We start from the raw sequence: 27,521 nt of genomic DNA on the forward strand, positions 1-27,521 counted from the left end.
TATTTCCAAACAATTTCAGACACTGCTCGGTCCTGTTGGCAGAATATGGCTAGGACATTAACAATTCCTATTTACGTCACAAAGTGTGGCTGGAAGCTATTGCATGTGGTCCCGCATGCAAGTGGTTCGAGCTATCCAGAATCTTGGCACAGTTCTACCTCCGCAATCGTCAACCTATTGGTATTCGTTCTCATCCACCAATAATGCCTCCGCGGCTCAGAGTCGCCCGTACTGCGTTCAAGTCTATACGGTGGTTTCAGGTGCCCGATACATTCGTATGCCCATCCTGCTCAACCTGGCGCCTGTCATACCCGCTCCGACGACAACGCGCATCGCTTTTCCGGACCTACATACGCAGCTATGCGTCGACTATTAGCTCGGCGACTACGATAAATGGATCGGCGCATATACCACCAGCTCATAAAGAGCTATATGAGGCTTTAGATGTGGTAAAGAGCGAGGCGGGAAGCTATGTGAACCTGAGCAGATTGCAGCTTGCGTTAAATGGGCTCGCGGCGAGAGATGCGGTCATACGAATTGCTGGTGAGTGAGAGATGAGGAGAATTGTAAAGATCCTGTGCTGATCAGGCCGTATATCAGTGCTCTCTATTGGGGATTCGGGCATAGCGAGGCGCCTGGTGAAGGCGCTTCTTGCGGACCCGCTGGCCGAGGTAGAGGCCTGGGAGAAGGAGCTCGAGAATGGAGGGGATGGGCGAGCGCTATTATTGCGGTATGACTCGATTATATGCGTCGTGAATGGCATGAAGCTAATGAGGTTGCAGATACGGCGAAGAAGATAGCGCATTTCTGAATGATAACCCTCTTGTCAAGACGATACATATACCATCTACAAGCCTACAACGGCATAACCTGGAGATCTTGGTCACATCTCTGAACATTGATCCCTCTAGTACCAGCCGATCACTCGCCACAGATAGTCCCCGCGATGCGTTTCTGATACCTACCATACAAATTCCTACATCTTTCTCTGGTCGGCAGACATTGGTCACATATCCTGTTCACAAGGCTGTTGTGGTTGGAAGGGGTATTGAGAGCGCTGTGGCATACGGCAGCTTCATGGCAGGTCATCATGATGATCAAGCGGATCGCGATATGTTGAAGGTCGCGATTGACATACCAGCTCCTGAAACAGAAACAACAGAGAAAACATCTGCGCTCGCATGCAGTGTTGACATCCAATTAGCTGATGCGGCGATATCCACATTCCGTAAATCAGTAGCGAACTCTATAGCCTATGAGAAAGGCTGGTTCAGGAGCGGACTTGCTCCACTCCAGAAATGGCTTGTAGAGGGCTCTGAAACGCCAACTACGTCCATCAAACCTGCTCTAGTAAAACTTCTCAAATCTACGTTGGATGAATCGAAAACGAATGTTGCCATGGAGGAGAGCCAGTATCAGTCCAAACTTCTATCAGCATCCGTTCCCGCCGCCACCAAAACCTCAATCTCTACCAGCATTACCACCTGGGCCGAACACTCACACCGCGAGCTGCGCAACGAGCTGGATGAGGCCTTCACCAGCCACCAATGGCGTAGGATTTCATGGTGGAAACTATTCTTCCGCGTTGATGATGTGACAATGATCACATCTGATGTTCTCGAGCGTAGATGGTTGCTTAGTGCCGAGAAGGCTCTTATATTCATAGGCGGTCGCCTTAAAGAAGCTGGATATTCGTTGGATGCAGCAGAGATAAGGATGACAACGAGCTCCGCCCTGCCTGATCTTATGGAGGCAAGATCGGAAAAGACTACTTCGGACACTAATGCTGAGAGCATAATTGGCCGCGAAGGTGGCGCTGAAAAGGCGGCATTAGAGAACACCACACACAATCTGACATCAAGGCACAAGGACCTACCATCCTTTATCCGGCTCACTCGCGAGCATCTCCTCAACGACACTATTCCCCCTCTACAAGCACTTGCCCAATTGCTAGTGCTTCAGACATACTCAACAGCAGGTCTGATGTCAGCACTGGCAGGACTAACCTACGTGGCGTCGCCAGCATGGTCACCCGAAGCTGGAGCAATTGCAGCCCTGGGCGTGGTGTACTCTCTGCGCCGACTACAGAGGCGATGGGAAGGCGCGAGGGAGTACTGGGAGGCCGACGTGCGAGAGCAGGCGCGGAAAGCGCTCAAGGCGTCCGAGGAGATGGCGAGGGGCCGTGTCGAGGAGTTGAGCCGGCCGAAGACAGACTTGGAGGGTGTCGAGGCGAGGAAGAAAGTCCGGGAGGTGATTGAGAGGGCGAGAAAAGTTCTCGAGAAGGTTGTGAAAGGATAGATGTGACGAGTGGTGTCGCAAAGTGTATATATAAATATTGGACTGCCTCGCACTCAGGGGAATATCAAGGTCATGCCCGTTTCGCACGCAACTATTCGTGATATGGTGCCTCCGCGTTTGGTGCTCCCTCACTGTAGTTTTAGAACTCATTCTCTGGAACATAGCACGATTGGCATGAGACTCACCATTCGAACATTCCTTATTGGAGAAATCACTCGCGTTCATGTCTCTGGCTTGCCGCTTCCGTGTGCTTGGTAACATCACTCACGTCAGCGCAGACGAACAGTAAGCATGATCCATCAATTCATTCATGTCGTGCAGCAATACAAACGAAACGTTATATAGTCTATATTGCAAGGGGTAAATAGTCGGCGGGTGACTTGGTGTTTCACTCTTAGATATGTCCAGGTAACGTTTGAGTTGGCTAAGGTGGGTTGTGCAATGGCTTCTTGTGTCTATGCTTGCACCAGATCGTGCTACTTGTTCTTGATCCCGATGGCTAATTATAGGAGCTAAAATGCTGTTATAAGAGCAAGAGGATGTGTTGTTTGCGGCGAAGAATGAATACTAGGCCCGATGTAGCCTAGTATATTGGGAGTCCGGAGGGGAGCTGTTTGGAGTTAATGCTCTGCTGCTCCGCAACTCTGTCTTCAGGACATCCGCTTGAAGCAATTGAAGCCTCTATACTGACATCAAACTCCTTTGTGGACCATATGGCGAGCTCAATTAGTGTCAGAGCCTCACGCTCGACAATCCAGAGCTATGTTACTCGTTGGTAAGTCGACATGCGTATCCCGGAGCTCTTCTATAGCTCATCCGACCCAGGGACGTTCCCCGCCGACTACTCAGCGGCGCCCAGCTTCCAGCTCTAGAGCACTCCCGGTTCCAACATACCACAAAACGTGCGTCTCGCTCGTTCACGACTTCTGCGCCATGTTTCAAGAAGAAGGGCAAGAATGACTCCGCCCCGCCCGCGAACGCAGCCGCACCGAAAACGACACCGGTCGACGCTCTTTTCGACCTTTCTGAGCTGGAGTCGAAGATACTGAAGGCGATTGAGAGACTCACACATGAGCTCTCTCTGTTGCGTGGCAATGGGAAGATCAACCCAGATCTGCTCCTCGACCTCAAAGTCAAAGTGGGCAAAGGCGATGAGAAAGAGACTGTGCTGCTGTCCGACGTGGCGCACGTCATACCTCACGGCCGCATAATAGATGTCATAGTCGGTGACGAGGAGGTTAGCTATACAGTAACCCGCCGTATTATGCGGCGACAGAAGCTGACTCGCAGTCCTAGCATATAAAAGCCGTCACGTCTGCTATCAGAGCGTCTGCGCACAGTCTCAATCCTAACCCGCCAAAACCAGACAATCCCCTGACGATACCCGTGCCCATACCGCCTCCGACAGCAGAGTCCCGGCAGCAGACCGTGGAGCAGGCTAAAGTTCTGGGCCGTGCAGCCAATGATGCAGTGCAGCATGCAAGAGCCGGACATAACAAGAAGATTCAAAACACCAAAGCACGGTCGGATGACATTAAGAAAGCAAAGGAAGATATGGAAAAGGTAGTGAAGAGGAGCAAAGAAGACATCAAGCGGCTCGTAGATGGAGCAGTACAGGTTCTGGATAAGCATTAAGCCTCATTATATCACACGAAGATTTCGTGGGTAAATATCGCTATCTCATGCTATATACAGTCCATCGTCCGCCCCTATCTATTTACACCTCGTCCGAACCCATGCCCTAGAATCCATATATCTGCGTCCCTTTTGGCAGAGAGACCCTAAATACCAGCGCCTGGTTGTTCAGATCCGTCTTGTCCGCATACGCATACTTGCCAAAATTCAAATGCCCATCCGTCGTGATAAAATCATTATCCGAGAACGAAAACAAGAAATACTCCTCCTTGTCCTCACCCAAGACCGGCGCAAGCGCCAAGCTCTCCCATTTCTCGTTTAGTAACCCGTCGTCCTGCGCCCCACCGTTATGCAGACCGAACTTGGCCAACTCGCTGTTAACATTGAAATCCAGAAATGAGCAGTATGTCGCTGCCTTGAGCCCCTTTTTGAGGTTCCCGTCCTTGTCCGCGATCGCACCGCCCGTCTTGTCATACGTATCGCCTTTAATATTGCTTGCGGAAGAAATGTCAAAGACGTCGACGTGACGATACAGCGACTCGGAGTAATCAGCGCCACGGCCCGCGCCGTCACGTGCAAGGACGAGATACTGCGACGCGCTGATAGCGAGGATCTCAGACTGCGCAGCGACGCGCTTCTTGCCCTCGTTATTGGTGTACTGCGGCAGCGAGACGATATTCTCGCCCAGATACGCCGGCGGCGAAATGGAGACGTCGTACTGCAAGAACCGCGCCTGCAGCCCGTCCTTCTTACTCGTGCCGCCCTCCTGGATAAGCGCGGACTGGACGAGCACGGAGAGCGTGTTGCCGTCCGCGGAGAGCGTGAGGCCCTCGAAGCCCTGGTTGTTTGCGCGGCCAGACTGCGGGTCCGTGGGCGTGAGGGTGCGGGTGCTGTCGTACAGGGGTGGGTTATCGGATGCGTAGCTGGCGGTGTTGTTGCGCAGCGGTGTGAATGCGGCGGGCGGGGCGATGGCGGCCGTCATGCGGCCGCTGCGGTCGAAGTGGTAGATGCGTGGGCCGTATTCGTCGCTGACCCAGAAGCCGGATGGGGTGAGGACGAGGCCTTCGGCGTCGAGGGCAATGCGCGAGTCGCCTGGGCCGGTGGTGTTGGCGTAGCCGTCACCTGGGTAGGTTGCGACGGGGAGGTCGGGGAATCCTGGGTATTGAAGGGAGCCGGTTGGGTCGGCGTCGAGGCCGGTTGTGGGCTCGCCGGTTGGGCCGGTGAAGAGGACGGAGTCGAGGTAGGTGAGTTGGAGATTTGGGGATCCGGTCTGGGCTGGGGTGAAGTGGATTTGGAACTTGTGGACGCGGTTTTGGTAGTTGATTGTGCCTTTTTGTTGGAGATGTTAGCTCTCTGGACAGCCATTATGGGGAGACGATGTACGTACCTTGAGTGTTCCACCCTCTGTCTGGAAGTGTCCAGACGATTCCCTCGTACTGGTCTCCATTCTTCTTCCACGACCCCTTTTCAATCGCAATGGAGCTTCCGATGCCACCAAGCGTGTCGCCATACTTATCCACAGCATTCGCCTTGATCAGACCATACCCAGCCAAGCTCTTGTATGAATACGCCTTGCCGTTACACGTGATATCCTTCACATTTCCAGTCGTCGCATTATCTCGTCGAGCCGGGCTCGCTCCAACGACCGCAGCGCCGAGTGCAAGTGCCGCAGCAACACCCTTGAAGTTAACCATTATCAAAAGAGAGAATCCTGATACCAAAGCCTTAGCCCAGCTCCCCCAATAGTCCAGGCCGGCGGTCCAGTCTTTATATCACAAAACCCAATCGCCACTCAACCCCCCGAGGAAACTGGATTTTGCCCATGGATAGAATGTAGTCAGTCCACGACGACGCAAAGAGCGCTGATTGGCCAGAAGCACGCGGAAGGAGGATCGCGCCGCCACGACCGGACCGGGATGATGGAACTGACGGCGCGTACCCCACGCTAGCGAGTTGCGCCTCAAAGCCACCGGAATAGGCAGTTCGCATCTTCAGTCGCCATCGGAGTGCATCGTTTGCACGTGGATGCTCCATAATGCCTCATTGGCTGCAGCCCTCATTTGCTGGGGAGAATGTTGCTACGTGGTACGTAGTATTGCTTTGCCCTGGAATCGCTTCGCTATTGGATTCGCCCCCTGGCGATGTCATGCTTGCATTTGCGGCCTCGCCGAGCTAGTGTGATGGCATTGGTCGTTGGGATTTTGGGGGTCGTCATGCTGGAATATGCTGCAGTCCAGCCCGTATATGCGGCTCCATGATCGTGAAATGGCGTCAAAAGGCCAGGACTGTTCGTGTTGTCCTGGTCCAATCGACCCGCCCGCGTGGTCCTGGATCTGCTGCGCCGATGACTTGCTGTATAACACACATAAACATAGAGATAGCCGAGTCGTACGTGGGAGAGTGGCTTGGCAGTACATCTTTGTATCTGCATAACCTCCTTTCGTCGTTCATTCCGGCAGTAGCACACATTGAGCTCTTCGTTCAGCCTGGTTGCAAGGTGTGATCGAAAGAACATGATGGAAGGGCGAATAAACACACCTCCTGGAAGACCAATTCGCTAACATGAAAATAAACCCGTCCCGGCCCCTGAAAATGCACCTCAAGCCTGCCGAGCTTGCCCAAACCAACTCCGTACCCAGTACATCATCTCGCCGTTCACATTTCGCTGTCCAGCAGACTATTTACAATACTCTCATCATTACTTTTCCTGGGTGCATTACTCCTCTGTGGTGCTGCTTTCTTTGGCCTGCCCCTCCCTCGCTTTGATAGTCTGACTTCCGGAATTATAGTCCCTTCAGCTTCGGGCGGAGCCCCAAACATAGTTTCGGCACCTTCTTGGTGTTCTACTTCGGTTGAATCGACGGCATCAACCATCTCCGAGTCCTGCATCTCAGTGTCGCTGTCTTCCTTAACGGCAGGAATTGGTTCAGGTGCCATCACAGCACCATTTTCATCAGGTACTTCAGTGTCCTCTCCTTCGTCTTCATCGACGTCACCTACATTAGGCACTTCAGTCTCATTGCCTTCATCCTCATCAGGAGCGCCATCACTGGTCTCGGTTGCCACAGATTTCTGGTCTTCGTCCTCAATATCGTCAGCGACGACTTCGGCTTCGCCGACGATCTTGGTGAGGGACGCTTGGAGCTTGGTAAGCGTTGTCCGACTCGTAGCATCTGGTGCAACGCCAGACGACAGCGCACTCGTCGCGAGATCGTTCAATGCCTGCAGGGTTCCAACGTACTCCGCACTAGGAACATGGGACTTTGATGTCGTGGCGTTCGCAGGGATGTATAGCTTGGATAGAAGGGCTAAGAGTTGCTTACATTCTTCCTCTACACGGACATCAATACGGGTCAAGTGTAAAGGTTTAATCGACTTACGTGAACAGCGTGAGTCCGTGACTCGTTCCAATATGTCAAGCGCCAGCACGACATGAGGCTCATCTACCTCTACGTCGTTTTGGCTTGCCCTGACCATGCCTGTATTGACAATGCGCCTTCCATCCGTCCATTCTGCCAGCATTCCAACAATGGTTGTCCAGCCCACAAAGTCTTCTTCGGCGAAGTTAGTCTCAAGATTCGTCATGAGCTCGTGAATTACATCTGTGAGTAGTCCAGCAATCTGGACTGCATTGAATTGCCTGCTATGGCAATAAACAGGGAGGAAATAGCTCAGAGCTTGTTGAAGACCTGGGTTGGCTGTTGTATCCGGCGAAAAGAACCTGAATATGAGATCTCTTAGAATCCCTGCTTCGTACTCAGCGGGGAGTACGTGAAGTAGTAGCAATTTGGAAAGCCCGATAACCGCGTTGAGTCGAAGAGCTGCTGGCGCTGATTCCAAGAGGGCCTTCCTGTATGCTTTGACGATTATGCGTTGAGTGACCTCCTTTCTCTTACTTGAATTCGGGTTTCCCTCCTCTGCCACCTTTAGGGAAGTAAAGAGGGTGGGATGGTGAATAAGGATATCAGTAATGACCTGAAGGCATATGACCTGTAGGGACTCAGCGCCCTTGGCAAAGCAGTGCATCAAAAGGTCCATGTTTGACTCGGCCAATTCCTGTTGATCTCGTGAGCCATCAATTCAATACCTCTCGATTACGAATATCGTCTTACTCTACTCTGTAAGCAACAGAGACCCAGGCATATGATGCCTCGCTCCCTGATAGCCGCCTCATGACTCTGAACAGCCGGAATGATCTGGATGTGCAGCATGGTCGTCAATTCATTGTTCTGCGATAGATCCATCTTTACTTCTTGCAGCATGCACTGCGCAAGATGTAAGCACTTCATGGTGACGACGAGTATGTTGAAGGCCTTCTCCTCGTCGGCCTCTGTGAATTCGCGTTCACTGGATGATCTCCTCAACTTGTTGGGAGGAGGCGTGTCTTCTCCACTAACCTCGGAACGAGCAGAATGAAAGCTGTCATCTGCTGCTATGTCCGAACCATCTTCGCCAACGACAGTATCGCGTATCTCTGCCATGGCTTCTTGTACGACGGCACAAAATTCTCGTTCACCAGCCGCATCCTGGCTGCAGACGGTACGCAAAACTTCTATGGCCAATCGAGTAGACTCTTCCGGCAACTCGGGCAGAGCAAGGGCCTCGCGCATAATCGAAAAAATCTTTCTCCGCCCAACCTCATCCGTGTAATCAAAAGTAAGCGCCATGTGAAGCATTTGTTCAACGCAAAATTCCTGCTGCACAGTATCTTCCTCAATCTCGGTATCTTCGCTCGATGCCACCTTTCGAACACCCTCGATAAACACATTTAGGTGATTCTTGAGGAAAAACGCGAATTTGGTGACTTCCGGCATCTTCTCCTCAATCAGCTCCTGAAGTCGACTGTCTTTCGCATATCGACAGTAGTCATTCAAAGTGCGTACGACGAACGCGCTCTCTGGTGTCAGATTGGACCAGAAATCATCATCAAACGATAGATATTCGCGATAATCAGGTCGTCTTTCCCAAAACTCCTTCATCGCGTCTTTGCCAAAGCCAGACTCGGTACCGGAATTGACAATGTCAATCCTTTCTAGCAGCTCTAGGAGCGCTGCCAGTGAAGGCACGGCATTTTGACCCTGAGGCGCGGACGTCCCGTCTTCAGTCGCGTTCGGTTGACCCGCACAGTTTTCAATCCATCGCTCACAGAAGAGACGTGCAGCGGCCTTGCGAACGTTCTCATCACGATCGCGAAGACCCCATCTCATCAACTTTTCCCTGGTAGTCAAAGATATATGTCTGAAATCGAGCTGAGGCAGAAAACGTGCATATTCTGCCTTCCTTGTTGCGTAGTCCATATCACGAGCTCGTTCGAGGAGGTGGTATAAGGTACTCTGTGAGATTGGTAGATTCAATAGTAGCTTTCGGCGAACTTCAGCGCTCGGATCATTCTGTAAGACATCTAGAAGTTTGTCGAGGATACCCCCAGCCAATCCGTCGTCACTGTCGTCGTCTTCATCATCCTCGTCAGTGTCATCGGCAAGCCGACAAAGTCCGATTGCTGCTTGGACCCGCACAGAACTTTCCTTATCGCGTAATCTCTTCAGTAGGCCAAGTCGTAGGTGTTGAAATAGGTCGTTATCCACAGAATCCGCAGTGATGATAATTTGCACAATAATCTGGGTTGCTCTGAATCGTACGACCTTGTCTTTTACGTCGAGCACTTGCAATGCCAATTTCAGTACGTGCGTTGTCAATCTAGTGCTAGGGGTCTCGTCGACAAAGTCGGTAGTCTCATCTTCGCCGTGGGCAAGTGCTGCATCTGCGATTAATCAGCACTGCTATGTCGACCGGGTCTCTGTTCAAGAAGTCTTACCTTTTTCGCTGGCATGTTTCAAGAAAAGGGTAATGAACCTCACAACGTTGTCTCCGGCCGGTTCACTCTTCTTAATAGCCAAGACACGAACCAAGCATCTCCCAGTCTCTTCATTGAAGTCCTCTTCGCTCGAACTTGCTTCCGGTTTGTTCTTCTTTGCTGGGAGGGTAGGCTCGTAACAACATGCTTCTTGAATCTTCCGGAGGTTGACAACAAGCTTTCGCTGCGCAGTAGTGCTGCGTGCTGTATCTGCAAATATTTGGCATACACGGGTCCTCAGTGTTGTCGTTGGGCCTTCGTCTGGTATTTCGATCGCGTTGGCTGAGGTGCGCGCAGAACCTGAGCCACGACTACGGGTCGCGGCACTGGTCTTTGATGCCCGTCCGACTCGTGCTGGCATTGCGGCGACTATTAGAATGCGCGTTGCCTGTCGTAAAGTCGTGAGGCCAAGCCAATTTCAATCTGCCAGTGTCGAGAATCTAGAGTTTGCGGTATTGTTTGTCTGTTTACGGCATCCAATTAGGTTAGCGTGGCCGATCCCTAATGGCCTTCCGCCGGCCGTGACAAATGACGTGTTGCGATCGCCGCTAGCCGGCAGAAAGAAGCTCTACAAGGATACTACAACAGCCCACGTTTAAGCTCACCCTCTGGACATCTCTCAGCAGTCACATATGATGTTCCGGACGAGCGTACGACGGTTCACAACCACAGCCTGGAGGTCGGCAGAAGCGATCGCGCAAATGGAAACACGGATAAAGCGCAACATCGAAATTTCAAAAGCGCAACGCATTGCGCAAAGAGGTCTCGTTGATGGTACGTATAGCAATTTATACAGTCCTATAAGCATGGGACGAACAAGACTGATCATATAATAGCAATTGGAAATACTCCCCTTATTCGTATGAACCATATCTCTGACCAGACAGGCTGCGAAATTCTTGGAAAAGCAGAGTACCAAAACCCCGGTGGCTCTGTGAAGGATCGCGCCGCGCTCTTCGTCGTCGAACATGCCGAGAAGCAAGGGCTTTTGCGAGCGGGTGGCACTGTCGTAGAGGGCACCGCTGGCAACACCGGAATTGGTCTTGCACATGTCTGTCGCTCGAAAGGATACAAGCTCGTCATCTACATGCCAAATACGCAATCGCAGGGCAAGATAGACCACCTCCGTCTGCTCGGTGCAGAGGTATACCCCGTTCCTGCGGTCGCATTTGAAAATCCCGAGAATTATAATCACCAGGCGAAGCGCCACGCTGAGAGCATGAATAATGCAGTTTGGACAAACCAGTTCGACAATACAGCGAATAGGCAGGCGCACATCGAGACTACTGGGCCTGAGATATGGTACCAGACTGAGGGGAAGCTGGATGCATTCACATGTGCCACTGGTACAGGTGGCACGCTGGCAGGCGTGACGCGGTACCTGAAAGAGAAGTCTGACGGCCGCGTAAAGTCTTTCCTTGCCGATCCTCCGGGGTCAGTCCTGCATTCATACATCCAGTCGGGCGGTAAGCTTACAGAGCGCGCCGGTGGCTCCATAACAGAAGGAATAGGCCAAGGTCGTGTTACTGACAATTTGAAACCCGACATCGATCTTCTCGACGGCTCTGTGCATATTCCAGATGAAGAGACTATTGCGATGGTGTACTCATGTTTGGATCAGGAAGGAGTCTACCTCGGCGCGAGCTCGTGTCTGAATGTCGTAGCTGCGGTGAAGGTAGCCCAAAAACTTGGCCCGGGGCACACTGTTGTGACAATGCTCTGCGATGGAGCCTCTCGCTATGCAGAGCGGCTGTTCTCGCGGAAATGGCTGGAACAGAAGAACTTGTTAACGTCGATACCCAAGGGGCTGGAAAAGTATATAGTACTGCCATAGGCACCCGGTACTAAATGATTTCATGTTTATTCGCCTAACTAGCCAAGAGCCTACGTAGGTCTAAGGGTCAATTCTTTATCATTCTCTCATCATGGTGACTCGCCTAGCTCTCATGATGTTTATCATAGAACTGTGCCGAAACCGAAAGTCCGTTTGATACTTATCACATAGTAATTCTCCCAGTTGGTTTTTACAACGTCTTCTTTGCCTACAGGCACTCCCTTCCATTCTACGCGCATGACGGTGACGTGGTCTGCATCATTCTGATCGAACTTAATCTCAAGTGTCGAGAAATGGCCAGCGACCCAGTCGCTTTGTCGCCATTTCTGCACAATCTTCGTTGGTGCCTCTAAGGTCACGTACTCACCGGAAATGTTGCCACCGAATAATTCGAACTTACCGCCAGCTTTTGCGCCTTCGAAGACCTTTGGAGGTGCCCGTGTGAACGCAGCAAGACGGTCAGGCTCGGTGAAGGTCTTATATAGCTCCTCGGCAGAAGTTCGGAACTCTGTTTGATCATTTACAGTCGTAACGTTGACAGATCCCTGTGTAGTGGTTTCGGCAGACTTTGAAACTTTGGTATCGCCTTTGGTGATATGCGAGCCGGGAAGGTATTTGGGTGTAGTGAAACCACTGGACGGATTTGAGCCAGGCGCGTGCTGGATGTCTTTCCCATGTTCGGAGATCAGGGTGGGGCCGAGCTTTTGAAGGTGCTTTCGCAATTGTGGTGTTATTTTTGCGCGCACAAGATCTTTCACTGGCTGTTTGCTGTTTGACTCAGAGTAGATGTCTATGTCAAACTATGCTGACTGTCAGATGATGCCGACATTGAGGCATGAACGAGTGACAAGGGAACATACGACGTACTCATCTTCCTCCGTGTCGTGTGCGACCTCTGGAACAGTAATAGTTCCACTGACCTCTTCACCTTCTTTATTCTTGCCTGGTATATGTCAGCGACAATGTCGCGGCTATTGTAGATAGATAGCGCCGACCACAGACCTGAGTATTCGAGTTGAAGTTTGACGTCGTAGAGCGTGATTACTTTGCCTTTTCTTTGACTAACATCTACATCTCCATCTAAGCTGATGACTTTGTCGATCTTGGCTGACACATCGCCCTCTTCTGCTGAGATAGTTGAGAGAACCTTGTCGAGGTATTCTTTCGCCCAGGCGGATACGTCTTTGTTGACCCAGTGCCAATTATTTGGATTATGAAGAGCCATTGTACCAGTCTGATGAGGCGATCTTATATGCTGAAATGCCAAATGTCATTAGCTTGTTTCGAAAAATATTTCGAGGCGTGGATGTGAAAGAGGATCATGTCAGATATGGACGCTTTCAGCGACCGCAAGCTATTCCGCACGTGAAGGGAGTACAAATCCTGCTAGGCCTGGTGCCAGCTGTGGTATCATCATAAGAATTGAGTATATGAGAGATATACATACCTTCAAGATAGCGCTAAAAGTCCAGAGTAGTAGTACAAGAGTAAGTTTTGTTACGTGAAGAGGGATAAAAAGGAAGAAACGTGGAGCTTGGAGTGCAGAGAAGTAAATAGTTTTGTGTGGTAGAATCACAACCCAGAGGTTCAGAAGCTCGTAGAATTGCGTGGCCGGCAAAACCTGTCTAGCGCTCGGAATGCGAGAAGAGGTCCAAGCTTGCGCCCAGGCCTGCCTCCCAAAGTGTATTATTGCTCTGCTAAGTCTGCTTCAACGAGGTTCCACTGGAGCGTTTCCCCGCGATAGCACTTGCACTTCTGTCATGATTACACAGCTTCATCGCTCAAATAAATTCCGTGCGAGCCCTATGTACACTTCGCCTATATGGCAAAGCCTCCATCGCCCATACCCTCAACTCGAACTCCGTCATTGCGTGAGTTTGCGATTCGGCTTACGATTGTATAATGTCTAGTGTTGCATCTTCATACAAGAAGCAGAACGGGACGCTCAGTATCTCAAAAGACAATCGTGAAGTATCATGGATACAAACGGGCGCGGCTGCACCTACTATCAGGTTGCTGGTAGCGGATATATCTAGTGAGATCTCTTTTCATATGTCACAGAAAGAATACTGAAGCTTTCAGACCTTCAACAAACCCCCGAGAAGTCGCCCAAAGTTTCCATCAAGATATTCACGCAGACTGCTGGTGCCAACAAGCCAGAAGATTTTACCTTCTCCCTGACTTCAGCCACTACTGCGCGAGCAGACCAAGCCGCGATAACAAAAATACTAAGACAAGAGATTGAGAATATAAGAGCCAGAAAGCAGCAACCTGTTGCCTCTGCAACAGTGCCCGATGATCCTGGTGCTCCTCCAGCCGCGTTTGCTATCGCACAAGCGTTGGCTGTAAGTACTGGCTCGAATGACAGCGCATTCACGGATGCCAAATTGCTAGCCAATTCTGAGCTACAACGGTCCTTATTACAATCGAATGTGGACCTTAAACAAAGATTTATGCAAGCTTTAACGGACAAACCAGACAATATCTCAACACATCAATTCGCGTCACAGTTCTGGGTCACTAGGGTGCATCTGTTACGAGAGCATGCAGTTTCAAGAGGTCAGACCCAGGGCTCATACAATGTTCTCTCCGAGGTCAAACCCAAGAATGTGGATGGCACAAATCGGCTGAATCTCAGTAAGGAACAGATTCAACTCATATTTAAGCAACATCCTTTGGTAAAAAAAGTGTACAATGAAAGTGTTCCGGCAATGAACGAGATGGAGTTTTGGTCCCGCTTCTTTGTGAGCCGCCTCATCAAGAAATTGAAGGGCGAAAAGATTACGGAGAATGATCCGACAGATCCCAAACTCGACCGTTATCTTAGTCTTGGAGATGGTGCCGATGTGCCTGTGCAGCTTGATGGCGCTCATATACCACGATTCATTGATCTGGAAGGAAATGAGCAAAACCATAGTCAAAAGAGAGGAAATGCGCCTGATATGACAATGCAGCCTAACAATCACGAAAAGGTGCCCATACTTCGTGTTTTGAACAGTATGAGCGAAAAGATGATGGCAGACACGGCGACAGCAAAAGGAGAAGTTCATGGCCCTGTTGGTCTTGATGAGGAGACTTTCAACGAAATAAGACTGCGCGACCTACAAAAGGACTCACTCGACAATCGAATTATGCTCAATATCAAAGACCAGAAACGCTTTCATACTACAGAAGGGGGAGACCATAGGTCTAAAGAAGCCATTATTTATGCTAGGCAGAATCCACAAAACGTTCTCGCGACTATATCCAATGAATCCAGGAGCCTCACTCGCTTCAACAGTCTGCACTCCGGATTGGACTTAGAGGAGGCGCTAGGTATTAATGATGATAGCTCGAGCGAGGATGAACAGCATCATCAGAAGAGAACATTGCACATTGGAAGCAAAAGTGGCCGAGCAGCTGCCACAAAGCAAATTGTGGGCGCGATTCGTCAGAAACGCGCTCAAACCGATGATTATTCAGCGCCGCCTGGTAGCTTTGCACCAGTGCCCTTTGAGAATACCGACCTTACCATCGAGATTCGCGACTCCCTTGCCCTCACTCACTCGACGACAATCGAGTTTCTTCATTACTTCTGGAGTGTGTTCCATTCTGGTGATCCTGAGCGTGCAGGCGAAGCTCAAAACATGATAGGGGCTTTGGACAAGTCTCTGGACCGGATAAAAGCGAATGCTAAGCAGGCTGAAGCAGGTCGTCGTGCGTATATCGACAGGCTGAATGCGCAGCTTGAAGAGCACTTCAGACGGAGCGGAAAACGAAAAAAGCTAGATCTTAGGCAAGCTCCTGGAGGAGCTGAAGCTGTCAATGCCATGATGGCGCCTACGGTGAGAGCCATCAAAGAGGCCTCCGACCGATTCCGAGAAGAATATGAGTTGCAAATCTCTCAAAGTAAGGCAGTGTCGTGAGGCATACATTGAAGGTCAGCGGACGCAGCCTTCACACAACGCCTTGAAGACCTTACAGAAGACTTTTGGGCTTCCAATAACAGTACAGCGATCTCAAGTGCAGAGATTGCGCCTTGTGTTCCGATTTACAAAGTCCTTGGAATCGCGCGGTTTGGGGGCGATGCAAAACTTAGAACTGTCCCTCAATCGGCGATGAGGTATGACAGGGCGGGCGTGACACCTCGATTCCCTGGTTGATGCCTTATTGCTGTTGCAGGAAACAATCCGATGTGGCGCCCAAATCCGACCACGTCTCATAAGAATGAGAGCCTTCATTGCTCGCTTTGTAAGATGCGCATACGAAGTTTTTGAATGAAATGATCACCTTGAAAGACTCGCAGGGGTCCGAGGGTGGTACTATTCATCACCAGGAGGTGACAATTGGTTTTATCGACCCTTTTAACATTGGTAATTCGGCATTGTTACCACCTGGACATGCACACATGAGCTAAAGCGCTGGGCAATGTCTATCGTGACGGCTTCAGTAGAAGTTTTATAAATCAACTGCTTCACACAGGTGCATACATCTCCCATTCTGTGTTAGGTTTTCGTTGCTTTGGTGGTTTTCACGATATGCTCTTGAACTGTTTTCTGTCAAGCGCATAACTTTGCCCTTGCCACGGCTGTCCATCCTCCTACGACATTGATAAATGAATATATCAAACCCAATTACGTAGTGGTTACCTAGTGCACCGTCGTTCGCCATTTGAGTTAGCATACGGCCGCTACTGCTGCTAGGAACTTTTGATCTAATCTCTAAATCGACCGCACCTTTTGTCTATAAAATTGAAAACAAAAGAACATTCAAAAATTTCGCTAGAAATAAACGCAAAAAGTCAGACATCATGGATAATCAATAAAACGGACTTTCATATCACCAACAAGAAGTAATGCTATGTCAGGTACGATAACGCGTGTATATAGTGCCGTGTTACAATTCTGCGACGAACGACGCCAGCAAATTCCTCGACAGTGGCTTCAGACGAATGCGCATAGAAGTGAATTAGAAACTGCAATAAGGAGCAGGAGCAAGGGGCTGAAGCATGGACACAGATACACACCGTGATTGCATCACTTGGCCAAAGCACACTGGACTATCTTAACCATGGAACTAGACAGCTAGTCGCCTATAAACAAGTCGAAACATGTTCAACATAGCAGACTCTGCATGTTTCAGCGATCGTGCAACTCTCTGAGAAGGCTTCGAGACAGTGTCCCAACGAAGACGACAACAAAGCGAAGGGCTCCAGTCGGCAGCAACATCAATACAAATAAGCCGGCCTCCACGGACATTAGATTATCGTGTGACCAATGAGAAAAACACATCCAAGTCATCAGTTGCACCTCAGTCATCTGCGACAAAAGTAGAAACTATGTATAAGATAATATGTCCCTCAGGGGTTTCCTCAAACATCACGTACGGGGTCCCAGTAAACAGATGGAACAGCACTCGCTTGGCCCTTTCGGTTGCGGTTGTCCCTATAACGAAAAGAATGCCACAGAAGCCAACGAATGACCCAATTCTCTTTATTTGGTCCATCTTCATAAGCACCTATCTGGTAGTAGTATCGTACGTATGGATCAGATCGTTCAAAGATGATGGCGATCTGATTGTATTTGTCGGTCTCTGGTATGGAGTCCCAGGTGGGACGGGCGATACCCTGGCTAAGTCTGTCTCTACCTGCAGCAGCCTCTGCCTTTGTCGTTCAGTAGTGAGGGCAAATATGAATGGGCTTTACATACCAACATAATGTTGTAGGTGACCATATCACTTTTATCACTAGTCCGAAGTCCCACAGCACTGAGGAACATCTCCCGAGTCGCGCTAGCCGCTGGATGTCGTTTGTTCATGTCGACCTCGAGAAAGTGGATGGTAGGTAAGAATCAAGCGATAGAAATTGATTTGGTACTTGTTGACCAGTCACCGTAAGCTCAAGAAGGTGAATTATGTGTTTGATATATCATGCTAGGCAGGCGCCGTATTCATTTTTATAGTTGAGATCCAACAAGAGATAGGGGAATCTCCCAAAACCTCTCGGGTGGATGTCTGACGTACGTCCCGTTCCATGACTACCCAATGTTTTGGGACATGCTTTGGTGCCCAACAGGACTGTCCTAGCAAAATATCAAACTTGCTTAAGCTTGACTAGGATCCGTTGTTACAATGCAGCATCAAGCCATTGCCCAGGGATTTGTTTCATTCCAATTTTAGAGGCTCCAGGGTTAGTTCGGCCCTTCCAAAGACAACACTGTTGTTGATAAGGATCAATTAGGGCCCCATATTGAATTACGACGTCAGGCGACCGAATCTAGTAGTCGTATCAAAGCAACCTAGTCAACACTTGTTCAGATATCGGCAATTCCAAGCGAGATCCGATACCATTTGCTGCTCTCTTGTGCATGAATGAAAATGACGAAGAAGAAGAAGAAGAAGCAAGCAAGCAAAGTCGAGTCGCGCAGCTATCCTGTAGTCGTAAGGAAGACTGATATGCCGGAGAACTGCGTTTGAGTGTCCAATCATTGCAAGGGCTGATGCGAATGGGACTTTTTAGAAGCCATTATCCTTAGACTTCGGAGGATATCTGCAAGACAAACAGCTGCAACACTGCTGATGAGCAATGCACAATAACGTTGTGCCATGTTCAGCTTGTCTGAACAACTACCGTAGCTTTCGACTACCACTGCAGCAACTTGAATAGTCAAACCCAGCTCGCCAGCCACAACCTGCGAGGTGCATGGCTTGTAAAGTGGCTGGAATACTAGTTCAATCCGAGCCATGGATGGATCTGGACAACTCGGCTTTGCCATGTCGCAAAAGGAAGGACTACGGAAACTGTCTCTGAAGATGGAATCAGGCGGCCGTTCTGGACCGCACTTGATATACGTCGCACAAAGCTGCAGCTAGTCACTAAGTGGCACTTCAAATTCGTCAATTCCAATTATGCAAGCGAAATTAATGACAGTCTAGAGAACTGTCACGAAACAAAACCGTATTCTTCTATGTTCTTCAAACCAGACGGGAACGGTGCGTTCTTTGTCAAGCCTCCAATAGGAAAAGTGAGGCTACGATAGATCGAACGATTGGGTACGTCATGAATTTTGAACCCAGCAAACTCATGAGAGTGCTTTCCTTGGGGAACATATCGACCGATTGAAAACTGGCATTACCCATCAACAGCCTCACCAACGCTCAGGTTCGCTTCAACCTTCCTCGAGCCTCATTCATCCCTGGCGTCCTGTCAAAGTCGGGTGCCTCAACAATTCTAATATCAGCCTGATATTGCGGTTCAACATAGTCAATGAGTAGATACTAGTCCCTGAATTTCAACTGTCTCTGGGCCAATATGACTGTACGAAACTGATGTGACAGCACGAAAAAGAACTGAAGCAGGGAGATCAGGGACGGGATCCTGAGCATGCGTACCACGACTGCGAGTAGCTAGGGTATCATCACAGCAAGGCATGTGATTCGATACCAGTAGTTATCGCGATACAGGTGCCCAGAAATGCATCAACTTTACGAGTAGATGTGCCAATGTCTCGACTGCCCTAGATATTCACGCTCATCCCGTGATGATGGCTCCCGGAACCGGTTTGTACACTTGTGTGCAAAACCGATACTTGCAAACAGAACATGATGATTTCCACTGACTGCTATCCAAGAGGCATCCTGTGATCAGCTGTGTCAACGAAATAAGTCTTGCAGTGCCTCGACCTACGTCGATCGAAAATCGAGCTGCGTCAACTTTCATCAGATATCATACAGGCACACTGCGTTAAGCCATTGATTCGGGGAACCGCCAGACTTGTGCTTACTGGTGGCACCAGGAACCCGTCTACTGTCAAGCCTTGACAAGGCAGGGAACACTATAGTGCTACTGAGAAGCCAAATTAGCTAAAGATCGGCGACCCTGCAGTCTTTGCACCTTTCAGCATCACTGATCGTTTGACAGTGATCATATTTAGGTCAGAGCAACATCCATGACCTGATGTGCTCTCTCACATAGGGTTCTAGACGAGTCCCAGCAGCCGGACGCCCTCTGTACGCTCATATGCTCACTTGAAGAGTCTATCAATGTCGCTTTCTGCTGTCGCATGGGAGATATGCAATGCCTGGTCATCTTGGCAAACAATGGCCTTTTTACTAGTTACAGCTTTATATGTTTACAAAATAACACTGTCAGCAAACGTCTTGACAAGGCAACAACCTTGGAAGGTCCGTTGCTCTTTACATCTATCATCATAGCTCACACTCTACGGTTCGCGACGAATGTGTCAATATTTGCTTCTTCAGTTGCGCTCAAACATGCGTGGATGTGAGTCGGAGTGACTGTGTCCGAGCATATTTGAGTTAGTACTTGGACATTACCATAGCTGTCCGGTAGCAGCATTGTTTTCCATCAGCATCAACCCTCGAGATTTGAGGCTTTCGTTTGTTCGGCCAAGAACCAACTGCATCAGGTTTTGAATGATCTTCAGCCTCCTCAAGCCTTGTTACTGGTGCACCTTCCTTCTACCGGATCGCTACGACCAAGGCAGGCACTACATTGTCGGGCCTCGTACCTACATGATAGCCTCCCAAAACTGCCAGCACATTTTCCTTTTCCTCAATCTTGGAACATCCGCCTCACTTTGTAAGCAATACATTTAAACCACATTGTCACTGGTCAGCATCGATCAAGCAGAAACTCAATCAAAACATACCGACTCATTAGTCACCACGATACCCTAGTGATCTAAAGTATCCATCGGCCCCATCGCCGATATCCACCCCTTCACATATACGCGAGCACCCAGCCTCAGAAAGAAGGACCCTCTGAAGGCAAAGGAGTCAGATACCGTCGTAGAACACATTGGTTGGTCAGAAATGTCGCTTCGGCAGCCTTCCTCGACGGTGAGACTGGCATGCTATCAAACCTGTGTGGCAAGTTCCACTAACTCACGACATGCAAGGACTCCGGAGGGGCCGCAAAAGAATCGAAACCAGTCTCCAACATCCAGAAGAGCCAAGGTCAGCAGAAGAATATTACTTCGTCGATCTCTACAGGCCGTAATGATAAGGAGCCCTCTGAGTGCTCCAGCATCGAGGTGAGGTTCATCAACCGGCCAGACGGTACACCCCTGACTACGATCATCGAGCGCAATTCATGCTCAACGTTGAATTCGAAAGCGTCAACGCTCCCTACACGTTGGCGTTTTATACGGAAGGAGGTTCCGCCAATATCTGAAGGTTCAATTGAACACAAGACATTGATGGAACCCACGTGTGATCAGTTACGCGATTCAGCGACACCTCTTGCGGCGGTGACGGGGTGGAAAGCGCCCCAACCTTCCTCAAGAGTCTCTACAGAGACAGCAATAATCCAGACCGGGACTGTTGTGTCAGCTGCATCATACAACCCAATGCCACCACCAACAAGACCGGAGAAAAGTGCTGCTCCGGAAGAGAGTCCCACGGAACTCACCAATTTACGGTCCGCCAAGCAAACCCTTTATTGTGTGTTCAATACACTACTCAGGATTCTGCAATCGCAACATGTCGATAAGCGAGCTTCTGAAGCACTACTCATTGACCAGTGTCCAAGAAGGGCCATAATACCTCCTGACATGGGGAAAGCGTCTTGGCAACTGACCAACGAACCTGGAAAGGTCATCTGCGAAGTTCAGGTAGAAGCAGTCTCACATACTGAGTCATCCCTGCCTCTAAAGGAAAGTTTTGTAGCTGGTTCTACAAGTCAGAAGGACCCAACTGGTAACTCACAAGACGTGACACATGCGCCCATCTCATCGACTCGCATAACAGATCGCTCACCTACATACTCCCTGTTCCCCTCTCTAACTCTGTCTCCGCCCGTGTCGCCAACCTTTCCACCGGGCAAGACCATCTCCTCATCCATCCGAGAGCATCGTATCGAACCATCGTATAAACCTAAGCAAGACATTATCTCAAGATTAGCTATCGAAAATGAACCCGCACGACCTACTACAAGCCCCAATGAACTCCATTCCGAGTGTAGAGAACGGTGCAAGAGTCGAACGGGCAAATCCGCTGAAGGTAGCATTAGTGCGCAGCCCTTCAGCTCTGATACAGAAACTAAAACATCCTCGGCAAAACTGGCGACAACGGGTCTCGGAAACGCTAAGTCAGCTTCAAGACATTCCGAACGGAATCATCTCGTCTTCGACATTAACAACAACCAGTCAGCCCTTTTTGACGCCTCTGGAGACCCTTTCATCACAGCCTACCCCGACAGACGCGTCGTCCATATCCATTCCGCTGCACTACCAATTCTCCTACCAATCGCTGCAGCAGAAGGGATCGTCAGACCAATTGCTCGCAGGCCCAAAGCGTCACTCGACGTTTCACGACAAGATAAAGATCCGATTCAATCGTCTCCCACCGTGGTTGCAGGTCGTGGTCATGACCGCCGTCGTCGTCGTCATACTTCCCTACTTGATCGGCTACATGATGTATCATTGGTGCAAACTGATGGGGAAGCGGGTGGTGAGAATCAGTCGGCGAAAGATAAGGAGGCGAGGACAGGGCAAAGGGAAGCAAAACGTAAACCTAACAAATTAATAAAGCAGAAGAAGGGTTCCGTGTCTGGAGCATGGGGCCTTCGTACGGACGGCGGACGTGATACACCCGACCTCGTGCAGCTAGAGCCCATCTCTACTAATGCTCCGCTCCCATCAGCGATTCCCGACGAAGGACAGAAGCTACGTCACCGTGTAGGGAGCCGATTTGGACGGATTTTTAGATCCTGCTTTTGTCAATCTCGTCGAGGAATTGGAGGGGATAGAAATGACGACGACGAACTGGACGAGAGCCCACGACGTGTCACGCCGCGCAGATTATCCCCAGCCGCGAAATGACATCTTCGAATAAAGCACAGTATGAGGTCTAAGAAGCGTGCCTCTCGGTAGAATTGGCTTCAGGTCAATGCATTTCTCGTCAGCAATCAAATCCTGGCAGTACCTTAACATATCACTGCAGATAGCATCTTAGACGCTGATACATCCATAAGTCATATGCGCCACCAAACTGTGATCAATTGGTGAATATTGCTGCGTGGTTTCGCGTGGTCGGCAACAATTTCCAAATATAAGGCATGAATAGTAGTTGAGGAAAGGCTTCGAGCGCTGTAGGATGAAGACCAATGTCAATGCCAATGCCAAGCCGCTTGAGCGTGGCAGCCTGAGGCCAACATATGGACCCCGATCGACGTCGACCGAAAACTAAATACGGCTTTGGCTTCAATGACATCTACCAAAGTCCATCCGCTTTCCCAGCGGCCGGAACATCCTGCTTTCATCGCCAACATCGTGCACAACGAAACCTGTTAGCTCACTTTCGTTCATTATTTCCTTGACTGGTCAAATTTCTTCTTCGTCGCGGCGGCCGCCGCTAGAACTCCGTCAACATGGCTCTCCAAGCATCGATGAGCCTCAACGTACGTTCCTGCTACCGTAGCTTGTCGCGGTCACGCTTGAAGTATACTGATCACCGATTCTCTCTAGACCATCGCGAGTACGTCAAGCGAGCTGTGGCCATCGATGGAGAAGGTGCTCAAAGCCCCATGGATTCGCTATGATAGACAGCTTGGGAGTGCGTCGTCCGCTTCAAGAAGAGTTCCGTCGCATGTATCCAAGACTGAAGAGGCTGCTCTCGTAACTGTTAGTTCATCACAACTGATTTAGGGATTCCGCTGACAGATGAACAGCCCTCTCCATCGAAGTTACCAGATTGCCTTAGGCTTGTCAATCTAGCAGACATTGTAATGCGACCGACACTTATGCATACGGCACCCACTACGACGAGTATACTTGGATATAGTACGTGCTATTGAACATTGGAAGAGTTATTCGACTTATTGTGTTTACTTACATATACCTCAGCGTCTCGAGATGCTCTTCGTAGCTGCAGTGTTCTTGCTCGCCCTATGCCTCAACCCCAATTAACCACGCGACAGTATTCGACATTCAACCGGCTCGGACCTTTCAAACTCCAATCGATACAAAGACCCAAAGAAATGATGTTTGGTCAATACAGGACCATGTACGGGGCGAATCCGTCAAGAAATCAACTTGCGCACATGGAGCTGACGGCAAATAACAATCCCACCAGCGCTACTGCCCAGAACGCGTTCTACTCTGCACTGCTTCGAGCTAACATGCCCGAGATACTCGTGGAAAGATATCAAACAGGTCGCTACGCATCCAATCCTGCCTGTGAAGCTCTTTACGGGCGAGCTCTGGAACGACTTGGCCAAACCGAAGGACTGTCCGGACTGCAAACGCAGGCCAACCAAGGTCATAACTCGAATGTTACCCCGGAACAACTTCAAAGCATCGGCCAAGCGATTGCTGCGAAGTCTAGAGGTGGGAACATGGCTAAGGTGACCGGTGGTACTGGCACCAAAGAAGGACCGCTCTATGTTGTTGTCGATGAGTCAGCTGGGAACATTGCCTTCAAGTGGGCCAAGTTCATCCTGTGGTATGCGATGCTCGGTTACTTCTTCCTCATCGTTGTCACCCTTTTCGTGGACGCAACAGGAGTTCTCAAGAAAGTCAGTGGCTCGCAGGACGCAGAAGCTAAGCCAGAGCTACAGACTACTCGATTCAGCGATGTCCATGGCTGTGATGAGGCTAAAGAAGAGCTCCAAGAGCTGGTCGAGTTTCTCAAGGCTCCCGAGAGGTTTTCCACTCTGGGTGGTAAGCTTCCCAAGGGTGTTCTACTCGTCGGTCCGCCGGGTACTGGCAAGACGCTTCTCGCACGGGCTGTGGCTGGAGAAGCAGGTGTTCCCTTCTTCTACATGTCAGGCTCTGAGTTCGACGAGGTATATGTCGGCGTTGGCGCTAAGCGGGTCCGAGAACTATTCAATGCTGCGCGGCAAAAAGCTCCTGCCATTGTCTTTATTGACGAGCTGGACGCGATAGGCGGGAAGCGTAATGAACGTGATGCTGCCTACGTCAAACAAACACTGAACCAGCTTCTTACCGATCTCGATGGCTTCGACCAAAACTCTGGCGTCATATTTCTCGCAGCTACTAACTTTCCTCAAATGCTGGACAAGGCTCTGACCCGACCGGGTCGATTTGATCGCAACGTTGTTGTGCCACTTCCAGATGTTCGTGGACGTGTCGCAATCTTAAAACACCATATGAAGAATATGCAGCTCAGTACTGAAGTCGACGCATCCGTCATCGCTCGGGGTACGCCTGGATTCTCTGGCGCTGAACTCGAGAACCTTGTCAACCAAGCGGCAGTACGTGCATCCAAGAATAAGTCCCAGAACATTGGCATGTTGGATCTGGAGTGGGCAAAAGACAAAATCTTGATGGGCGCCGAACGTCGCAGCGCTGTCATCAAAGAATCGGACAAACTTGCAACAGCCTACCACGAGGGTGGACATGCTCTCGTGGCACTATACAATCCCAACGCCGATAAGCTGTACAAAGCTACGATCATGCCTCGCGGTATGGCTCTTGGCCTTACCTTCAGCCTTCCCGAAATGGACGCGGTCAGTCGCGCCAAGAAGCAATTCCTGGCGGAGATGGACGTATGTATGGGCGGTAAGGTCGCAGAAGAAATCATTTATGGTGAAGATAGTGTAACAAGCGGTGCGTCGAGCGACTTGCAGCGGGCAACCAACATTGCTTGGGCAATGGTCACACAGTACGGCATGAGCAACACACTTGGCAACATGGACTTTGCTAGCGACTTTGCCCGCCTATCGACCGAGACGAAGTCCAAGATCGAGAGCGAGATCCGCGTCCTTCTCGATGACAGCTACGCTCGTGCGAAGAAGGTTCTTACGGAACGTCGAAAGGAGCTCGATCTGCTGGCAAAGGGTCTTGTGGCTTACGAGACGCTAAGCAAGGATGAGATTGAGAAGGTGATCAAAGGGGAGAAGCTACCTGAACGGCTTGCTGCGTTGGAAGGAGCGCCAATGAAGCTCCCGGCGCAGCCAACACCGGTGCCGATTGCAGGGAAGCCAGCTGGACCGCCGACGCCGGGTATGGCGAGTGCTGGTGCGGGAGAGACGTCTCCGAAATCCTGACGGGATTGAGATAAAACATGCTGGCGTTGATAAGCAGAGCACATACTCCCCTCTGCATGTACGGGGATGGAAGGCATAGTTTGCATGGTGTTTTATATCTCTGAGCGCGTCTGAACCAGGGCGTCGGAGTGTATTCTAGCATACGAGACAGCGTTTCTGATATCTGTACATGTACGTGCGTGCAAGTTATGTGTTTGATTCAGTGATCTTGGACCAGGCACGTGAGAGTATCCTCAACGTCTTAGTTCTCGTACAAGCAGAAGATATGGCGTGTTCAACATGCGATGTCTACATGTGTCACCACTGTACACGTTGGGTATCTCCTCGGCGACCACCTCTAGACTTAGGAGGTTAGTGAGGTCGTGCATATAATAAAGTAGTGGAGTAATTGGTCCCATGGCACGAGCGCATTGCTAATTATTTGATCGATATCATATCATATCATCGACAGCTGCGCCATCACCAGCATCATCGTCGTCTGGTTATGGTCATCTCATCATACAAACAAATGAACGAGCGAACGTTTGATGATGATGATGACGTGCGCAGCAACTGAAACATGTTGCGAGATATCAGCCTATTTTACCTTTACCTTTCCTTACCTTGTTAACTTATCTTACATTACGTTACATTACATGTACGTTATACATCAATCTATACATACGTATGTACGTCCATGACAACGGTTTTACGCGAAACAGCGAGAGAGCGGTTTCGGTACTGTCTGTGTGCCTCTGGTGTCATAGGGCTGAACTGTAAGTAGTACATACACAAGAACAGGAGACAAAGAACACGACGACGTGAGCAGGAAAGGGAAAAAAAAGAAAAAGGCAGTCGGGAGCAAGAGAGAGGGACTCGTCTGTCATTGTCATCGCAAAAACTAGAAAGCAGCAATGCGAGGAGAAGAATCGTACGATTTCTGCATATTTGTGGCTGTAGAGGACTCATTCTCAGGCTCGCGCTCAGTCTCATTAATCATCTTCATCGTGTTTCTTTTTTTTTCATGGGGGCTTCTCCGCTGCAGCTAGCTCTTCCAAGACTTGAAACAATCGAGAACATAATTACGAAGCATCATTCCATTGGGAACATTCAAGTGGCGCCGGCGCGGTAGCAGGGACGAGAGGCTTCTTTCTCGTGGTTGCCACGAGGTAATGATGCCATGTCCGTGTCCGTGTATGCGGTGGTACACCGTACATGCAGCCTGAGCGAATGGATGGATACATTCTTGAAGTGTGCTTTATGCTCGATACACATGCAAAGGTGCGTCTAGTGCGTCTGTCCTGTGGTATACGTGCAGTAAGTGTGTCGTACGACGTGCGCGGATGTGTCTTGTCCTTTTGTCCTTGTCTTAGCTTGGCTCGTAGGGCGCAGGGTGCTGTTCAACATCACACGGCGTTTGGCGAGAAGGTGAGCGGCATACGAGGTATATGGTACGATTTACCACGTGGTTTTGGCATGCGCTGCTTGCGGGGGGCCGATTTTATGCAGTGCATGTACGCCCATGGTTGGGTTCCATGGAAAGGGGTTTGTTTGTGTGTGTGATGGTGGTGGTCCAGGGGGGCGTGCGGGTGGTTCTGGACCGCGTGGGAGCCACGAGGAGTAGTGTCGGGTGTACGATGGACGATGTCAGTTAGTTGATACAGCATCTTGGAATACTTAAAGTAGAGCACACGTCATAATGATAATCACGATGTTGAAAACTGCGGAGATGGTAGATGATGGGTGGAGGGTGGGTATAGATGCGGATCCTCGAGTACCGACTTTTGCGTCCGGGAATTATTGGCATCGTCATCATCGCAAAGAACAACACGATTTGACAATCAATTATGTCTGTCTGTGTATGATTATCCAAGACGAGTTGGCAGCGGAACAGCGGATGGAAATCATGTGTG

The 27,521-nt window shown here is 50.0% G+C and overlaps 10 protein-coding genes across 10 annotated transcripts; 6 read left to right on the top strand and 4 right to left on the bottom strand.

The window, feature by feature from the left end:
* The first annotated feature begins 147 nt into the window (after positions 1-147).
* EJ05DRAFT_513674 (uncharacterized protein) lies at positions 148-2,454 on the top strand. Its single transcript, XM_033748449.1, has 3 exons — positions 148-543; positions 601-730; positions 783-2,454. The coding sequence occupies exons 1-3, from the start codon at positions 204-206 to the stop codon at positions 2,296-2,298; spliced, it is 1,986 nt and encodes a 661-aa protein (XP_033597194.1). The 5' UTR covers positions 148-203; the 3' UTR covers positions 2,299-2,454.
* Positions 2,455-3,011: 557 nt separating this feature from the next.
* On the top strand, positions 3,012-3,933 carry EJ05DRAFT_488897 (ribosome recycling factor; the record flags this gene model as incomplete). The annotated part of the gene is made up of 3 exons (XM_033745751.1): positions 3,012-3,073; positions 3,124-3,535; positions 3,595-3,933. 3 exons carry the CDS (start codon positions 3,012-3,014, stop codon positions 3,931-3,933), a joined length of 813 nt encoding a protein of 270 aa, XP_033597195.1.
* A 53-nt stretch (positions 3,934-3,986) lies between these two features.
* On the bottom strand, positions 3,987-5,627 carry EJ05DRAFT_520088 (uncharacterized protein; the record flags this gene model as incomplete). Its single annotated transcript, XM_033748735.1, has 2 exons — positions 3,987-5,262; positions 5,321-5,627. The coding sequence occupies 2 exons, from the start codon at positions 5,625-5,627 to the stop codon at positions 4,040-4,042; spliced, it is 1,530 nt and encodes a 509-aa protein (XP_033597196.1). The 3' UTR covers positions 3,987-4,039.
* Positions 5,628-6,588: 961 nt separating this feature from the next.
* Positions 6,589-10,148, bottom strand: EJ05DRAFT_443134 (uncharacterized protein; the record flags this gene model as incomplete). Its single annotated transcript, XM_033742069.1, has 4 exons — positions 6,589-7,265; positions 7,314-7,989; positions 8,046-9,694; positions 9,749-10,148. The coding sequence occupies 4 exons, from the start codon at positions 10,146-10,148 to the stop codon at positions 6,589-6,591; spliced, it is 3,402 nt and encodes a 1,133-aa protein (XP_033597197.1).
* Positions 10,149-10,422: 274 nt separating this feature from the next.
* EJ05DRAFT_503693 (PALP-domain-containing protein) lies at positions 10,423-11,621 on the top strand (the record flags this gene model as incomplete). The annotated part of the gene is made up of 2 exons (XM_033747457.1): positions 10,423-10,561; positions 10,624-11,621. The coding sequence occupies 2 exons, from the start codon at positions 10,423-10,425 to the stop codon at positions 11,619-11,621; spliced, it is 1,137 nt and encodes a 378-aa protein (XP_033597198.1).
* Positions 11,622-11,743: 122 nt separating this feature from the next.
* EJ05DRAFT_503694 (uncharacterized protein) lies at positions 11,744-12,846 on the bottom strand (the record flags this gene model as incomplete). The annotated part of the gene is made up of 3 exons (XM_033747458.1): positions 11,744-12,421; positions 12,482-12,564; positions 12,624-12,846. The coding sequence occupies 3 exons, from the start codon at positions 12,844-12,846 to the stop codon at positions 11,744-11,746; spliced, it is 984 nt and encodes a 327-aa protein (XP_033597199.1).
* A 462-nt stretch (positions 12,847-13,308) lies between these two features.
* Positions 13,309-15,792, top strand: EJ05DRAFT_132284 (RNA polymerase II transcription factor-like protein). The gene is made up of 2 exons (XM_033739160.1): positions 13,309-13,656; positions 13,704-15,792. The coding sequence occupies exons 1-2, from the start codon at positions 13,524-13,526 to the stop codon at positions 15,524-15,526; spliced, it is 1,956 nt and encodes a 651-aa protein (XP_033597200.1). The 5' UTR covers positions 13,309-13,523; the 3' UTR covers positions 15,527-15,792.
* A 1,179-nt stretch (positions 15,793-16,971) lies between these two features.
* EJ05DRAFT_513680 (uncharacterized protein) lies at positions 16,972-17,537 on the bottom strand (the record flags this gene model as incomplete). Its single annotated transcript, XM_033748450.1, has 2 exons — positions 17,309-17,537; positions 16,972-17,262 (listed from the first exon to the last, which is right to left on the bottom strand). Exons 1-2 carry the CDS (start codon positions 17,414-17,416, stop codon positions 16,972-16,974), a joined length of 399 nt encoding a protein of 132 aa, XP_033597201.1. The 5' UTR covers positions 17,417-17,537.
* A 2,895-nt stretch (positions 17,538-20,432) lies between these two features.
* EJ05DRAFT_488903 (uncharacterized protein) lies at positions 20,433-22,441 on the top strand (the record flags this gene model as incomplete). The annotated part of the gene is made up of 2 exons (XM_033745752.1): positions 20,433-20,459; positions 20,519-22,441. The coding sequence occupies 2 exons, from the start codon at positions 20,433-20,435 to the stop codon at positions 22,439-22,441; spliced, it is 1,950 nt and encodes a 649-aa protein (XP_033597202.1).
* Positions 22,442-22,820: 379 nt separating this feature from the next.
* On the top strand, positions 22,821-25,629 carry EJ05DRAFT_513682 (cell division protease ftsH; the record flags this gene model as incomplete). Its single annotated transcript, XM_033748451.1, has 4 exons — positions 22,821-23,019; positions 23,087-23,242; positions 23,290-23,401; positions 23,465-25,629. The coding sequence occupies exons 1-4, from the start codon at positions 22,990-22,992 to the stop codon at positions 25,627-25,629; spliced, it is 2,463 nt and encodes an 820-aa protein (XP_033597203.1). The 5' UTR covers positions 22,821-22,989.
* Positions 25,630-27,521: the final 1,892 nt, after the last annotated feature.

This window comes from Pseudovirgaria hyperparasitica, assembly GCF_010093815.1.
Source record: "Pseudovirgaria hyperparasitica strain CBS 121739 unplaced genomic scaffold EJ05scaffold_15, whole genome shotgun sequence".
Lineage (NCBI taxonomy): Eukaryota > Fungi > Ascomycota > Dothideomycetes > Acrospermales > Acrospermaceae > Pseudovirgaria > Pseudovirgaria hyperparasitica.

Excerpts from the sequence above, each read along its gene's own strand:
- EJ05DRAFT_132284 (XM_033739160.1), top strand. The coding sequence starts at position 13,524 with ATGTCTAGTGTTGCATCTTCATACAAGAAGCAGAACGGGACGCTCAGT. Across the intron at positions 13,657-13,703 it reads GCTGGTAGCGGATATATCTA|ACCTTCAACAAACCCCCGAG; the intron begins GTGAGATCTCTT and ends TGAAGCTTTCAG.
- EJ05DRAFT_513674 (XM_033748449.1), top strand. The coding sequence starts at position 204 with ATGCCTCCGCGGCTCAGAGTCGCCCGTACTGCGTTCAAGTCTATACGG. Across the intron at positions 544-600 it reads TGCGGTCATACGAATTGCTG|TGCTCTCTATTGGGGATTCG; the intron begins GTGAGTGAGAGA and ends GCCGTATATCAG. Across the intron at positions 731-782 it reads GGGCGAGCGCTATTATTGCG|ATACGGCGAAGAAGATAGCG; the intron begins GTATGACTCGAT and ends ATGAGGTTGCAG.